We start from the raw sequence: 16136 nt of genomic DNA on the forward strand, positions 1-16136 counted from the left end.
CTCATGCTCTCTCCTGAACTTTTCACAGGCAAAGACTGAATACCTTCCACTGGCTGCAGTCCTGCTTAACTGATGTGGGTTTTATCCCCTATCTTGTTTCACTGGCTGTTGTGCTACCAGAAGCATGTTATTTGCCTTCTTTTCTACGGGAAAAAAAGGCAATTTTTTTTTGCATTGCTAGCTCGTAAAAATCAGTTGCCAGTAGTGTTAAGCTGTCCATCCTTTATGGATGAGATTCCAGTGATGTGGGTTTTGCTACTCTTCATCCTCAGAAGCAGCTCCCAGCAGCCAAATAAAAAATCATTCTCAACCAAGTTCAGTTTTACCATCAAAACAATAAATCACAACCCAACGGCAATCTGCTTGTACAGCCTTTCGCAGACTTTGGCCCAAGAGAGGAGCTGTTGGGCAGTATAGCTAAATAAAGCCTAAACAGCAAACAAGCAGGCTAGCGTAGATTCCCCATTCTCATCGTCACCTTTAAATTCATGTTATGTCTGAAGACAGACAAGATCAGTGGGTCAGGGGAAGAGGTCCAGATGCGTAATTTGGTATGTAACATGTTCGGGAGCATGTGTCCATGCATCTGTGAGCTATATTTGGATATACGGTCTATAAAAAGCCCCAGTGCAAACAACCTCCAGCAGGAGTCAGAGCTCCTGTCCGTGTTGCCTGCGTCAGGAGAGGTTCAAGCCCGCTCCAGCTTTATTTCTTCTCTTGTTCTCCAGGAAGATGCCTAAAGACAGCATATCCCTGCGCGCGCTGAGCAAGACATTGAACAGGTCATCAAACGGTTGTGCAAGTACTATGGAAGGGGGCAAGGGGCAGGGGGAGAGAAGACTGTGGCTGTGGTGGTCTGTTAGCAAGACGAACCTTTACTTCCTCTGGAAATTGTCACGGGTAGTAGATAGGATGTAAATATGTATATTGGGTGTATGGCAAGGGGGTAGTTCATGAGCAATCTTCTGGTTTGCCTTTATTTGTGGGAGAGGGAAGGGGGACAGAGCCACAGGCTGCAGCATTTCACAAGCGCCATCCTGGCCAGCTCCAAGCTGCTGGTGCCGGCTGTTTGCTGCAGGATTCTGTGCGAGCGCTCGTTCAGCGAAGGCTGGCACTGCGAGAAGTGTTGCCAGGGGCCTGTCGGTAACGGGAAGTTCTGGTTTGCACTCCGCTGTGGTCCAGCTGTAAATGGGAGGGCTGGGATGAGCTGAATTTGGGAAAATGTTTCAGCATCTAGAGGGTTCAAAGATAGGTGGTTGTAGTTAACGGGAGGCAAGAACAGACCCTTCTTGTATGCTCTGAGAAAGAAAATCACTGTAACTAAGGAACTGGGACATAGGTGACGCTGAGTCACCTTCCATTTCCAAAGCCTGTACTCCAAGAGGCTTGCAAAAGAGCTTGATCGACAGGTTCATTGGCTTCATGTAAAGTAATCCTGGCACATGCTGCCCCTGCTGGCACCCGTCCCCACGTTCCACTGCAGTGCGGCAGCACCATTGCTACTAGATGGTGGCTGAGCAGCCAGGCAGGCAGCAACAGTGGGATCAAATGCAAGCGACGGACACTGCTCTCCGGGAAGAAGGAGAGTTGAAAAAGGGTCTGAAACGCTCCACAGCTAGGAGACAGGCAAGCTGGTGTCCCCTTTCAGTGCATTGTCACGTACATAGTTCCTTCTACTCTCCTGTCTGCGCTGTGCAAATGGGATCAAGCAAGAAATTTCTGCCAACTTAGGTGTCACACATACCACTCTGGTTTACATGTAGTAAGAATTATTACTGTCCTTTGAGAGTATCACTGCTGATGAAATGTAGTACTTCTGCTTATGAAATTGTTTCCGATACTGATACTTGCTTTTATATTCAAATCATGAAAATACTCCAGTCAAAGATCAGCTCGCCACTGTAACAGGAGTACTGGGTCCAGTGCAGAGATGGCCAGAACCAGCACAGGGCAGCCCCCACCTCTTCTCACAGAGGCTACCCCTGTGTCCCCCCCAGCCCAAACCCTTCCACCTACATGCAAAGCTTATACACTAACACTGGCTGACAGACCTGGTAAAAAACTGCTCCTCTGCTCAAGATGCTTACATTATTTACCAACAGTTTTTATGAGGCTGATTCACACAGCAGTAACTGAAAAAAAAAAAAAAAAGATACAAGCCTAGTCTAGAGACCTCACCAGAAAGAAACAAACATGGGAACAACTCCTGAAAGGCAAAGTGAAAATTAGTTGGGTGGGAAACTGAAGGAAGATGAGTGCTGCGAGCTGGTATCATGAAATGAGTGTTGAGGAAGAGCTGTGAAGTGTGGGGCTCTGTGTTGGCCTGGAAAATAAAAAGCTATGCAGCAGCTCTAAAGTAAGGAAAGATGTCATTCTCTGGAAGCGCCTGAGCAGTGGAAATAAGTGTAAGCATAGAACCACACTTCCAGGAAAGTGGGAGTATGAGAGTTTTTACTGCAAATCTTCTAGTTCTGTATGCTAACAGAAGAAAAACTTGAAAAGCTTTCTGGTAGAGAATTGAGAAGTGGTTTGTTCCTACAGTAGACAGACATTAGAGGTTACCAACTCAATGGTAACTTCACGTGAAATGAAAAAGTGGTTAGCAGTTATTATTAAAAGGAAAGCAGGAGGTTTAATCAATTCTTCCTCAAGTTTCATTCAGACCCTTGATCAAAAGACTGAAGCACTGATTCTATCAGAATCTACAAAAAAAAAAGTAGGTTAGTTACAGAGATCAGTCTCACTATTTTGTAACCAAACAGACATTTTTAGAACTAAAATTAGCACATGCTGAAATGTTTACTACAGATGTTCACAAGTACACAAGAGTAGTTCACAAACAGGCAATAAACCCCACACCCCATACCAAAATAGTGCCAGAAAAACAAAAGAGGTCAGATGTTAAAGCACCAACCTCAAGGCTGCTGAAAAACTACTACAGCACTGAAGGTATTGTTAATGCTTGGATCTTTCATAGCTTCTACTATTATTTATATAGAAGAATGCTTGCAAGAATGAAAGCTTATTTACCCTGATAAAGTGGCATTTACGGAGCAATTCACAGGTAAATGGCTCCCCCAGGAAGCTCTCATCATCCCCCAGGAGAACCTTGGAGAAAAGACTCAAGCTTCCTGACAACTAATCTCTGAAAGCGTGCTATCCTTGTGTTATTCCTACAGCTCATGCTACCAGAGCTTCTGTGCACACTGCATTATCCTCTTACACCCCTGTTTATTTGCATAGCTCAAGATACGAAGTGGGTCTTGAACTTACCCACAGCAGCTACGGGCCAACGTCACCCCATCTCAGACACTTGCTCTACAGTGCCTGTGTAGACAGACTCGATCCCTTTAAGATACACTACCTCTTCGCAGTCGTAGGAACTTGCTGCTTTTCTATATCACACAAGTTCAGTTTTCCAATGCGAGTTCTATTTTAGTCCTAAAATTCATTTGGCAAGCATGCACACAAAAATACTTTGAACAGGTAACCCCCCTCCCCAAGTTAATCAAGTAATGATACACAACAGCATGTACAATAATCTGTTGACATCCAACACCCAATATGAACAACAGCCAAAAATCTCTAATGTGACACGAGAAAAGAGACTGAGAAATAAAATACCTGTTGAAGCAAGAGAAGCCCTACAAATGTAGGGTCAGGATGAAAGCAACTTTTACAAGATCCTAAAGGAAGTCTTAGCCTCAGGAAACAACGGAAAACCATTAGAGATGGACCCTTACAAGCTGCCAGACAGATAATGAATTAAGGCCAGGGATACTTAGGAAAATATTCTACTGCTGATGCCTTTTTATTTTCCTCCGTCATTCAGGACAACTGCAGATGCTACCCAAAACAGGAAAAGGGAAGTCAGGTAGATGGAGGAGCTATTGCTGGTAAAGCAACAGCTTAACACTCATGCAAGTGACTATGTTCTTGGCCCCTTTCTTAAGAAAGGACATATATAAATATTTATATATTTATATATCTAAATATATATGTATGTATGTATTTTTTTTTAGTTAAGGAAAACCATAGCAGATACAAAACTATGAAAAAAGTGGAGAAATATCAACTACAAAACACAGCAGTTTTCTTATTGCTGTTTCTCTAAGGTCTCTTTGTCACGCAGTTGTTCTGCAGAAGAACAGACATAAAAGGGAAAACCAGAGCAGGAAAAGCTAACAGAGAACAGTAACATAATGTGGGTGGCTTGGCTTATTATTGGTGTCATTTTTAATCTGGGGAAGAATGAGAAGTTCTGTTCAATGTCAATTGAAAAGGCTTCAGAAGATCATCGCAGTACAAGTAAGAGTACAAATCACCTCACAATATATTAGAGGGGAAAAACAACAACAACAACAACAAAAGAAACCTTGCACCACTAATGTTAATGCAAACGGTTGACACCTGCAACTCATATACACACATATCTAAATACAGATCTTTCCTGTGGCTGTATCTGTGTTTAAAAGTTATAAGACTTCTGCTCCAGGGGAGGGTCAAAAAGACCAAGACTGTGTAAGAAAACAAATAACTCTAGTGGAGTATGCATCTGTAAAACCAGTAAATGTGCTCATGCAGCTTGGAGTAACCTCAGATTTGATCTGGATCTGTTCACAGTGGAAGGAGTCACCACTTCGATGACAGAAAGCACTGTACAGTGATACCCAAGTTCTAAAAAAATGCATTTTCCATCCCTCAGAGTAGAAAATAAGCTGCAATCCTTGGAGACTCAGTTCAAAGATCTGGACTCAAGCTTGCAGAAACTGGCACAGAAGTTTGAGCTCCTGGAGAAGGAGATGAGCCGGGACACGACGCAGATATCAACGCTAGAGGAAAGGTGAGTGCGGGTGAAGGATCGCTCGGTCCTGTCCTGGTTCCTACACGTGCAGATGACGCTGGGGAGACCAGTGCAGTTATGTGCACTTTAACATGAGTTTATACAATCTGGACATAGTCTGGTTTACCATGTACGATAGAAACAGACAATATGAGGAAATACTAAGTTTCCTTTGGTTCAAGTAGTAGACAGTTGCTTCTTCAAACTAAACATTTATATGGTTTAAAGAGAGTCATACCACTTCCAAGAGTGCAGAAAGACTTTTTAAGCAAGTGTCTCCACCATAAGTAGGAAAAAAGAGCATTAATGCTACGATTCCCTTCCCCTGTTAAGTAAGGCCGGGACATTCATACTTCTAGCACCTGTGGTTAGACTTCAGTAGTGTGTTTGTTTGGTTTTCCTGTCCTCTGAGTGGGAATGCTGAGACCAGGTTCTGGAACAGGCTCTGGAAACATTCAGGCCTAGGTGCCTTTAAGCCAGAATGGCGGGTAACTGTTCCTCACTTAAACATTCGTTTAGAGAACTAAATTATGGAATAACATGCGTGTACAACCGGAGTTCAGAATAATTCTGCGGGCTCCGCCTCTTGATTTCTGAAATAGCGGCCTACGTTTTCACAGAGAGGGCCGTAACGAGACAAAATACGAACACCCGGCGCTGCGGGCAGGGCAGGAGCAGCGCCCCTCGGTGCGGGAGCAGCACCCGGACCGCGGGGCAGGGCGCAGGGGGCCGCCCCCGGCCCGCCGCGGCCCCGCAGCCGCAGCCCCGCCCGGCGCCTCAGCGCGGCGGGGGCCGAGCCCGGGCTGTGTGTGGCGGCAGGCCCAGCCCGCCGGGGGCCGGCCCAGCGCCGCCGGGGAGGAGCGGGAGCGGGAGCCCGCCGCCAGCGGCCTGCGGCCTGTGGCCGTGAGGGGAGCGCGGCGGGGCGGAGGGGAGGTGAGGGCCGGGGCGGGCCGGGCCGTTGGGCGGGTGGCGGCGGCTCGGGCGGCGGGCCTGAGGGGAGCGCGGCCGCGGCTCCGCGGGCTTTCTCGCCGGGATTCGCCCCTCGGCCCGGCCTCCCCAGCGCCAGGCCTCGGGCCCCTTCCCTTCCCCTTCCTTCCCCGCCCCGCAGCGGGGTCGCTCCGCGGCCTCCCCGCCTTCGGCCGCCCGCGGGCGTTGCGCTGCCCTTCCCCGCCGCCCTCTGCACCGCGGCCTGCTCCCCTTAAGCGCCCGGTCAGCGAGAGGCCCGCCCGTGTGCTGTTCCCTGCTGCTCCTCGCAGTGCCTGTCCCCTGTGTTTGTTCCCGTTGGTGGTTGTTTGTGTGTTTTAATGAGGTATTAATGTGCTAGTGCCGCGCTGGCCGCTCCGTTTGGGGATCCGGAACCTGCTTAGAGCCTGCAGTCGTCGGCCCAGCAGAGGCCCGAGCTGCCCGCTTCGCTTCCTCCGTCTCCGAGGTGGAGCTGCGTCGCCCATCTGTGAGAGGAGCGCTCAGCTGTGAGACCCCTGCGTCGTGCAGCCACCTGCACGCTGTCATTTCCCGCCTCTCGTTCTTGAAGATCCACGTTTAGCCTACTTCGCAGGCGCTAATTTTTCTGTGCGCGTAACCATTAAAATTGCTTGGTCCAGAAGAGGTATATATGGACATTTTAGGTGGTTTGTTACAAAGACTTGTACAACTGGGTGTTTCAATGTTACCTAGCATCCTTTCTAAAAAATAAAGGATTTGCTTTATCAGTGAAGGAAGAACAGAACCGCTAAAACCTGCCTTAATATAGATCTGTCTCGTTGTCAAATTCCTATGTGGATCATTTAAGATTGAACTGAAATTACAGCCTTTCTGTCAGAAAGTTCTCCTGTCTTTCTGTTGTCGGCTGTTTTGTGGAGCTTGAAAGAACTTTCTTAAATCTCTGTAACTTGAAAAGTAGTATTTTTGTTGATTTTCCTGTTTGGGGGTAGCCCTTTATTTTTGTTTTCTGTTCCACAGCATTTGTGGGCCAAGTGAAAAGTCCTTTGAGGATGGTTGGTAGCGGAAAGGTTGGATGATCCCCACCATTTTAAGTCATACAAGTCATCGTGGAAGATGCTGAAGTGTTGAATGCATTGGTTAGTTCTCTGATTATGTTTGTGAGTCTGAAAAGTGTTTTGACTTTCAAGTTCCAGCTTAAGCAAATGAATGAATGAGGAAGAACTTTCTCTCCAAGGAAAAACCTCCTCTGATGCTCAGGGAAAATGCTGTATTTCACCTTTAGAAAATACCAGAATTAAATCTGTAGTAGAAGCAGCTTTTGAAGGATGTGCATACACCAAAAAATGGTCTGTTTTGAGGGTTGATTCAGTGACTGCAATATCATCTGCTAAACGTGAGCATAGCTTATAACTATTAGAGAATAAATGTTGGAAGAATTTTTACTCTTTCTCCTTTCTTCTTACTACCTCCTTGCTATCCTCTGAAGTACCTGCTACAGTACACTGGAAGCTACTGTAGGAAGCCCTGCTATAGTGACTTCTGGTAAGACCTGTGTCTTCCTTTGTAAGTCAAGAATTTCTGCGATTGCAAGCAAAAGTAGTGAATTAATCAGACTTCTTAAATATGCTAAGGTTTTCATAAGGTGCTTATGGAACAGTGTTCTCTATTACATTTGTTAAGACAAGCAAAATACAAGTTTCTTTCTGCTTTCAGGTACTGATGTTATATTAGTCCTGTTCCTGAGCTTCGAGTCAATATGTCGAAGAAATCGGAGGCTCCTCTTTCCTTAGCTGACTGCCTGTGTCAAATTTGCATGGAGATCTTTGTGGAGCCTGTGACACTACCGTGCAACCACACCCTCTGTAATTCTTGTTTCCAGCTGACAGTTGAAAATGCCAGTCTTTGTTGCCCTTTTTGTCGGCGTCGAGTCTCTTCTTGGGCACGATATAATGCCCGCAGAAACACTCTTATCAACTGGGAGTTCTGGGAAAAGATTCAGAAGAATTATCCAAAGGAATGCGAGCGTAGAATTAACGGACAGGATTTGGAAGAGGAAAGTAAGTAAAATGTGACTTGTCCTGGGTTGTCTTTGCTTTTACCAAAGTAATTAGTGGACTTGGGCTGTTGTGACAGAAGAAACTGTCCATAGACATGCTGTGTTATTGCTAGAAGGTGTGGTATCAGAGCTGTTCCATGAAAAGGACTTGCAAGGCAGAGAAGTTGTATTGTCTCATCATTTAAGTAGATAGTTGCTCGTGCTTTTTGCACAAAGTGTTGTTGTATGGTTCCCTGCCCTTGCAAAGACAGCTTTTTGTTACTGACTCAACTTCAGCTATAAAATCTGTAAGTGTTTGTGTTCATCACTGTCAGGTAAGTGAAGTAGTTTGTTTTTTTTTTCAACTTGCAGATGTTCTTAATAAGTTTGATTAGAAATTCCAGAGCTTCAGCCTATCCAGGAATCATAGAGCCTAAAATTGTGAGGTTGGACAAAAGGAAGCAAAATCTCACTAATTCGTAGAAGAAGGGTTTGGGGGTTTATTATGTTGTAAGCTCTCTTAAAATTTGATCTCGTCTGACAGTCAATATCTGGGGGAGGCTAATCTGGGAGAGGCAACACTTTTTTTCCTGCACCTCTCCTTATCCTTGCCGGCTTGGTCAGTAACAGCACTGACCTTGAGTGTTTAACACACATCAGAGAATGATGGATATAGTAACCTTAAAATTCCTCAGGAAAAGAACAAAACACATGAGCAGATTGTTCTTAGTATATTTTAGGTCTGTTATGTTAAATTGATGTAGAATGAATATTTTGAAGGGCTGATTTGACCTCTCAGGAGGTTGTAGTATTCTAGCTGGGTGCATAAAACATAACATTCTTAGCAGAAAACAAAGTACATACATATTTCAGTGAATAGCGTTTTGACCTCCTTTGGTAGGATGGCTCTAAGACGTGTTGTTTTACTTTTTCCACTTAGAGTGAAATAATTAATTGCAAAAAGCAAGACATAAGTTATGATCAGCATATATATTTGCTCAGTATACAGTGCTTGGAAAATACTGACTGTTCTTGCTGCTTTGTTGTGCAGCAATAACCTCATTACTATTGCTGTCTTTATACCTTGTTCATAAGGCATGACTTAAGTCATTCCTGTGACAGGGCATGGAAGTGTTTTTTTGTTAAAAACTTGTTGTTGACTGTCACGGTCTTGCTTTGTTACTCACTCTCCCCATCCTCCCTTCTTCTGAATTAGTCTGTGTCCCTCATCCACAACACCAGCTGAGCAAACCTGGGGAACTGAGACAGGAATATGAAGCAGAGGTTAGCAAGGTAAGTCTAAAAAATATATATAAAAGCAGAAATGCTTTGTATCTGGTTATTTTAATTGTTCCCACAAACAGTTGAAATGTTATTTATCAGACAAAGAAGATACTTAAAAGGGGATTGTTGCTGCAAGAGCACACTGGTTGTTTGCAAAGCGTGAATTAAATTTTTATCCTTTACTGAAGAGACTCTAAGAAAGCTACACAGTCACAAAGCTATATATAACAAGGCTTTGTAACCTCTGCATATAAGAAATCGTGAATAAGGAAGAGAACTTGATATCAGGGCTGAGCATGCAGAGATAAGAAACAAGCAGAAGCAACCCTCAAGGGCATTCCACATCTGGTTGCGATGCTGAACTGTGCTGCCGCCGGTGTGTCACTCGGGCGGTGTACATACCACGTGGAAGGAAGAGAGGAAGGATGGAGTGCGTGCATTTTGGCAAGGTCAAACGGCGGCTGCCAGCAGTGGGAGGTGGCAGTCTGCAGTTCAGACACACAGTTGGCACAAGCTGAACGAGCAGCCATTGTTTGCTCAGCTATTTATGCTGGCTAACGGCTGCATTTTCTGGTGGCAGTTTCAGCTTTTGCCACCTTCAAGTATTAATCGAACTGACATACTGCAGCCTTAGTGTCCATCACTCCAAGTCAAGGCTGAGGGGCAGATTATTTTTTTATGGTCTTTTTTTGTTTCTTTTTATCTAAAGGCTCAGGGACTTTAAACTTTTATTTTGTTAATGTTCCTGTTCAAGCATGCTCTGCAGGAAGTACAGCGAGATAGCTGGAATGATTTCATTTGAATTGAGCCTTCCCATTTGCTTTAAATAAAAATCTACACAAGGCTGTACTGGGTGAGGCCACAGCCTCTGCAGTTCTGTGTGTTTTTTTTCTCTAACAGTAGCTGCAAATGGTTGCCTAGGGAAGACTGCGAGAGTGGGATAAATATACGTGGTACTTGCAATCGAGCGCCTCGCCAGCCTCCTGCAGTAAAGAGGACAGGCTTCCTTGTGTTTGACATAAGCCAGCATTTCCCAAGTTTTCTTGTGCCAGTTAACTCTCCTGCCTACCTCAGCATCTCAGTTGAGCCAGCAGCATATGCTGGCTTGTCCCTTCAAGGAGGTGTGCTTCACAAGCTAGGAAATGCGTGGAGGTACAAGCACAGCAGAACACCCAGGCAGCTCTCCTCATGTTTCCCAAAATTGCACAGAGGAGTTCCTCCGGGATTAGTATCGCCCTTTCACTATCTGCATTCATACTCACACGTACTGAAATGGCTTTTGCAGGTCCTGAGGTGCACATAAAGGATTTGGGACTAGCAGATACAAAAATCTGGAACTGTTTTGGCTTTGGTCTTGTACTTGCCTTCTTGATTTCACTCTCTGAGTAAAACAGACTGATTAAATGAGCTTCAGTAATGAATACACAGCATTCTCTTTCTTAATTGTTCATTCCCTGTGTTATTTGTGTTCATTTGAAAAAAGGTAGGTCGCTGGTATCAAACTGAAGACTCTGCACACAGTATCTATTCGATTCTTACATTTTTGGAGAGTTCTGCAATTAAATACTGTCTTTGAAGTGTGCGGTGTCTTTGTGAGGAGTGGATCGTCCCCACCGAAGGAGCCTCAGTTGAGGTTTTGATGTAAAGTGTGGTCTGACAGTAGTAACCAGATGCCTAAAAAAAACCCAAACTTCTTCAGGTGGAGGCAGAAAGGCGAGCACACGAACAAGAGGAAAACAAGGCGAGTGAGGAATACATTCAAAGGCTGCTAGCAGAAGAAGAGGAGGAACGCAGACTGGCAGAAGAAAGACAGAAGGAGATGGAGAAACAGCTTAAACAAGATGAAGAATTGGCATGGGAGCTGAGCAACAGCCTGGTGAGTTAACACGAAGGGGACATTTACTGATGTTCATTTAATGAAAGCAACTTAGGCTTTTCAGAGCAAAAGTTAAACTTCGGAATAACTTACATTTATCTGAATTGTAGCTGGAAGCTGTTGTCAGCCATTGGTATGTTAGATCCTTGACTGACTGTTAACTCTTGAAGAACCAGTGAGAGTGTGAAATACCCCAAGCGTTCCTAACTGTATAATAGGAACCTGAAATGGGTGCAGGAAGTTCTTGCTGTGAAACGTTTTAAAACATTGTTTTTCTTCTGACTACTTCCATTTCCCTGTGAATTAAAAAAACACTATTTTGGAAGAAATTGAGGTCTATATCCTCCTGTACTGGAAAAAGGAACATGATGACATTTGAGAAAATTTAACTTGTTTTGTTTTTGGGAGGGGTGGGGGGAGCTTTTGTTTGTGGTTTTTGTTGGTTGCTTTTTTGCTATCTGCTAATAGTCCTAATAAGGTAATTTGAGAACCAAAACCTCTTGTCCCTTACTGCCAGATACAGGAAAGCATACAGAATATTCAATGTTTCTTATTCCATAATTACCTTTTACTCACAGTTCTGGAATTCCTTGGTTAAAAGTAACTAATTTTGTAACAGAAGGACAATAGTAGTTCTGTTTCTGTTTTGTTTTACATAATGCTATTTTTCCTTGCCATTGAAGAATGACAGTTCCAGAGAACGTGTGCTCAGCAGTCCTTCACCAGGAGACAGCCTCTCATGTGCATCATTCACAGCTAATTTGTGCAAGTTGAAGAGCAAACCAAGCAGCTCTGGAGACATTCAGAAGTAAGAAGGCCAAGTTTCTGTTTTATGATTAGTGATCTGTTTCTTGATATAACGTCTTTCTGCTCCATGTGGTTCCTTGGAATCTTGCAGCCTGGCTTCCCATGATAATTTGGATAAATGTAAGCTACTGAATGTTAAAATATCTTATAGGATAATATGGAGGAGAAGGGAAACCCTTACCCTTCTTTTGTTTTTCATTATCAGAATGAACCTGAGATGATGATTAATGCAAAGCACTGGCAATTCAAGGAGAAAAAAAAATTAAAAGGTATACTTTCCTCTCCTTTAAGGTATCTGTCTCCAAAGCATCATCGTACATCGGGATCAACTTCATTCTCCAGAGCAACAGAAGGAGGCAGGAGTGACTCTGGCTCTGTGGTAACTAGAATCATTTCTTAATCTCAGTGTTAGTAATTCCAGGGTATTCTCCGCCTTGCCTATAGTAATGCCCATCAGCACTGTGCAATTCAGCTTTCCCATCTTGAACTGCCTTCAGCATTCATGATTCCCAGAAGTGGAAAGGGAAGAAACCATGCTCGATAGTCAGCAGACACACACCTACAGCTTATTTGGTAGTTCCCCTATGTATCTATGTAAAGACTCCAGTTAACTAAACTTAAGTACTGAGAAAACTTTGAAGTTCAAGTCTCCTTGTATCTCGTGTGCTATCTGTCTGCTCCAGGATACCTGAGTCTACTCAATTCACAGACCATCACTCGTCCACGGACAATTTTAATTACCTTGAGTTTTTCCTCTAATTCTGTAGCTTTTTTGATGATTTCAATAATGCATACTCCTGGTTTCAGAAGGAGTAAATGCTGTTTACACGAAGATCTTCAATGAGCTCTGGGCTGCAAGTGGTGGTGTATAAAACTAATGATCATTCTGGAGCTCATTCGAGGAGGTTGCACTCTGATTTTCATTAATTCGTGTCTGTCTGTCTCTTTGTATCTCCTGCTAGACTGCTAAAGAAGATGAGCAGACTAATATCTTGAACAGTTGATTTGAGACATTGATAGCAGAAGAATGCCGCAGTTGTTTCCAGTCCTTTAGCCAGGCTGCAACAGATTGTTCTACACACTTCCAGTATTATTTAACAATTCTATTCTTTTTAAAGAAGAATCCAAGTTAATATCCTTGAGTAGTTATGAACAGTGCGGCTATGATAAATGAGATTTGCATTTGATTTTATTCACACCCATTGACTTTTAATAAACTTATTTAATTAGGGGTGTCTCTCTTTCCTTCAGGAGACCAGTAACAATGAAGGCAGCAGTACTGTGTGGCAAGATGAGCAAGAGGAAATGCCAACGTTGTCTCCACAGCTGTCTGGTGTGACCAAGTCTTCCACTGCTCAGGATTCGTTTTTGGAGTCATGCATGAACTACTTAAGTGCCTCAACTTCAGAGGAGACCACCACTGTCAAGCAGAAAAGATCACCTGGGCCAAATTGTCTGGCAGCTGAAGTTCCGGATACGCTTTGTGGAGTTGCAGAAGGGGAAGGGGCTAGACCAGTTCTTCCTGGAACTAAAGGAGAAGACGGAGTAGAGTTGGACAGTGACAGTTTAACACATGTAGAACGCATAAGCCTTGAAAACTGTGCTGAAACTAGTGCTTGTATTCAGTCAGCATCAAATTCTATGATGTCTAACAGCAAAAGTGTGATATGTGATCTCATGAAGGTGGCTGGAAACCCAGATGAAAAGATACCAGAGAGCTTGCAGAACAGTATGGAGACTCCAAAAAGAAAATCTCTGGAACCACTGGCTGAAGCAGTGGTTGACTTGGGTGTGCTTGATAAGAGGAGAAGAACTTTCCCAGAAACTTCAGGGGACCAAGGGGAGCAGATAAATGACTTTGACTTGCAAATGCAGAAAGCCTTTGAGCAGGAGCTCTATGAAAGGCGTCTGCAAGAGGAGCAGGATAGGCTTCTGGCCCTGCAGCTGCAAAGACAGCTCAACAAGGAGGAAAGGTCACTCAATCGACAAAAAGGCTCTCCCGATGAGTACCTTCTTCGCACCAAAGCACCTCAGTCTGCGAAAGACTCTTCTGCTAGAAAGGGAAGTTGTAAGAAGGCAAAAGACATGAAGCTACCAAAAAAACAGACTGAAACAAATCACCGCAAGGTTCGGAAAGGTTCATGCAATGAAAACTGGCAGTCTCCTACCAGAGTCCGGATGAAGTCACCTGGCCTGAAGGGTGGAAACGTTTTGAATTGTGTCGTTAATACCAGTGACTCAAATGATATTTGTTCCTTGCCTAAAAAAGAGCAAAAGACAATCCTTCAAATGTTTAAAAGCCCTGTTGCGGAGTAGAGCAACAGAACCACAGACACATGGTGGAAAGGATCAGAATTAAAACCATGGTAATGCTTTCCCCTGTGTTAGGCAAAGCTCCCTCTAAACAGTTGAAAAGGTGATGGTTTTGACGGGATCGCTTTAGGCTACAAGAGCAACCAAAACTGTCTGCTTATTAAAACTTGCAGTGAATGTTTCTGAGAAGTTTTAGTAACTGTTGTCCCTAGACTTTAAAAATTTTAATTGGCCTCTTCTTGACTATGGCTTATTTTCTACGACTTGCATTTGCAAGTTTGTTTGTTTGTTATAATTTTGAGTGTAAATACTCTTTAGTGTTTAAAATCTGAGATAACTGTTGGTCTTATGTTAGAATAAGAATTCGGAGCCTTCTAAGAGAAAGATGCACATCTCCCAGATATGAAATGAGAGGTGACTCTGTGTCTCTAGTAGTCTGCTGACCGAGATCGAGGCTTCACTCGGCACAGCCGCTGTTCTGTTAAACTGAAGCACGTTACTGGAATTTGGTCTGTTTGCTGAATTGCGCAGTTTGCCTGGCAGTTAGCAAGGGTATAACCAGACAGCCTTGCAAACACGCTCCTTCCCTCCCCCTCAACCTGCCGCGTAGTAGCCCCTTTCTTAGTCAGAGGGGAAAAAACGGATCGTTCCCCCACAGCCAGAGGCAAGAATCTCTTAGAGATGCTGATAATCTAACTGGTTGTGGGCTTGTATGTACTCTGTTCATTTTTACCTCTGTTAATTTTGTTTTCTTAGTGCTAGTATTTTGTAACTTTATTCTTATACAATACTGCCTACATTTACTGCTATTTAACTTTCATATGCAAACTGTTGAGTCTGATTAAAAGTATATATATTCAAAAATTATTAGTCCAGGAGACAGTTACAAAACCAAAAACAAAAACCGAAAGGGGAAAAGCAAATGGAAACTGGAGTTGTCAGTAATGACTTAACAACCCTAAAGATTCATTTAACTTTCAACTGGAGTTCAGCTACCATGCCTGACTCTTAACTGTTGTGGCTTGGGTTGTTTTTTGTTTTTTTTTTTTTTTTTTTTTGAGGACTACCAAATACTGTTTTCCAGTTGGGTTTAAAAGTAACATCACTGAAAGGAATTACAACCCAGATGTGTGGGGAGGGTGACAGCTGTGGGAAGTTGAGGCCTCTGGAAAAGCTGACTAGCTGCTAGTCAGCAGAGGAAGTATTCCTGTTATATTGTTTTCTGTACTGCTGTTGTGAAGCCATCTCTTGGCCTTTCTTTCCATGTAATGATATATTGCTCAAGTATATGTTTTTGAATGAGAGAAAAACACCAACCTATGCTGCTAAAATATGTGTGCTAATAACTGAAGGTAGGAAGTGTTTCAAATGTGTACTTTTTTTGGAACCTCATGGACTCATGGAACCATCTATGAACTTTCAACTCGGCTCTGAGATGTTTGTAACAAATGTTTCAAAGCAGTAACTTCTGGTGTTTTTTAAGTTTAAAAAAATGTATTGAAAGCATAAACTGACCCAAAAATGTGATATTTTTTTTCTTTGCTTGCATGTCTCTAATAGTGGTGGGTTTCTCCTAAATAAACAGCCTCTTCAAAGACGCTTCTTGAGAAAGCTGCGGCAGGCAACCTGCTGCACATAATTCATTTTTTTCCAATGCTGCCTCCACCACTGTGCTGGAAGCCTTCAATATGGATCAGTTTCTGTATCATTGTTACTTTTGTTTTGTTTGTTTGTGTCTTATCTAGGCTGTCAAATATATTCGTTCATTGATTACAGTGTTCTTGAAGGCAGAGGTATTGACTGTTTTGGGGCTAATGACACCTGGCTTTTCTAGTCATAAGCATGTAGTAAGTAAACCCTATATTTTCAGAATAGCTGAAGAGAAAGTTTTGTTCTAAAGTCTCTGCTCAGCCCCATCTTACAGTCAATTTATCAAACATCAGAGTTGTTCTTAACTTGGTCAGAAGACAGTCTCTGCTCTGGCATGGAGCACCTCCTTCCAAGAGCACAGATCTGCCGACTGCAGACCTTTCTCA

The 16136-nt window shown here is 43.5% G+C and overlaps 1 protein-coding gene across 7 annotated transcripts; it reads left to right on the forward strand.

Moving 5' to 3' along the window:
- The first annotated feature begins 629 nt into the window (after positions 1 to 629).
- RNF168 (ring finger protein 168) lies at positions 630 to 15875 on the forward strand. 7 transcript variants are annotated; one of them, XM_013186258.3, is made up of 10 exons: positions 630 to 782; positions 4706 to 4843; positions 6168 to 6449; positions 6803 to 7327; positions 7499 to 7842; positions 9037 to 9113; positions 10804 to 10980; positions 11664 to 11788; positions 12079 to 12166; positions 13039 to 15875. In XM_013186258.3, the coding sequence occupies exons 5-10, from the start codon at positions 7542 to 7544 to the stop codon at positions 14101 to 14103; spliced, it is 1833 nt and encodes a 610-aa protein (XP_013041712.3). In that variant the 5' UTR covers positions 630 to 782; positions 4706 to 4843; positions 6168 to 6449; positions 6803 to 7327; positions 7499 to 7541; the 3' UTR covers positions 14104 to 15875. The 7 variants fall into 7 exon arrangements, with proteins under 7 accessions (XP_013041712.3, XP_066858560.1, XP_013041713.3 ...); XM_067002459.1 differs by having other exon boundaries at positions 6803 to 6921; XM_013186259.3 differs by having other exon boundaries at positions 6168 to 7327.
- The last annotated feature ends 261 nt before the right edge of the window (positions 15876 to 16136 follow it).

Source organism: Anser cygnoides, chromosome 9, assembly GCF_040182565.1.
Source record: "Anser cygnoides isolate HZ-2024a breed goose chromosome 9, Taihu_goose_T2T_genome, whole genome shotgun sequence".
NCBI lineage: Eukaryota > Metazoa > Chordata > Aves > Anseriformes > Anatidae > Anser > Anser cygnoides.

Bases quoted from the DNA above. Each gene is read 5' to 3' on its own strand.
- RNF168 (XM_013186259.3), top strand. From the start codon at position 7,542: ATGTCGAAGAAATCGGAGGCTCCTCTTTCCTTAGCTGACTGCCTGTGT. The intron at 7,843-9,036 runs GTAAGTAAAATG...CTTCTGAATTAG, and splicing joins ACAGGATTTGGAAGAGGAAA to TCTGTGTCCCTCATCCACAA. The intron at 10,981-11,663 runs GTGAGTTAACAC...TTGCCATTGAAG, and splicing joins GGGAGCTGAGCAACAGCCTG to AATGACAGTTCCAGAGAACG.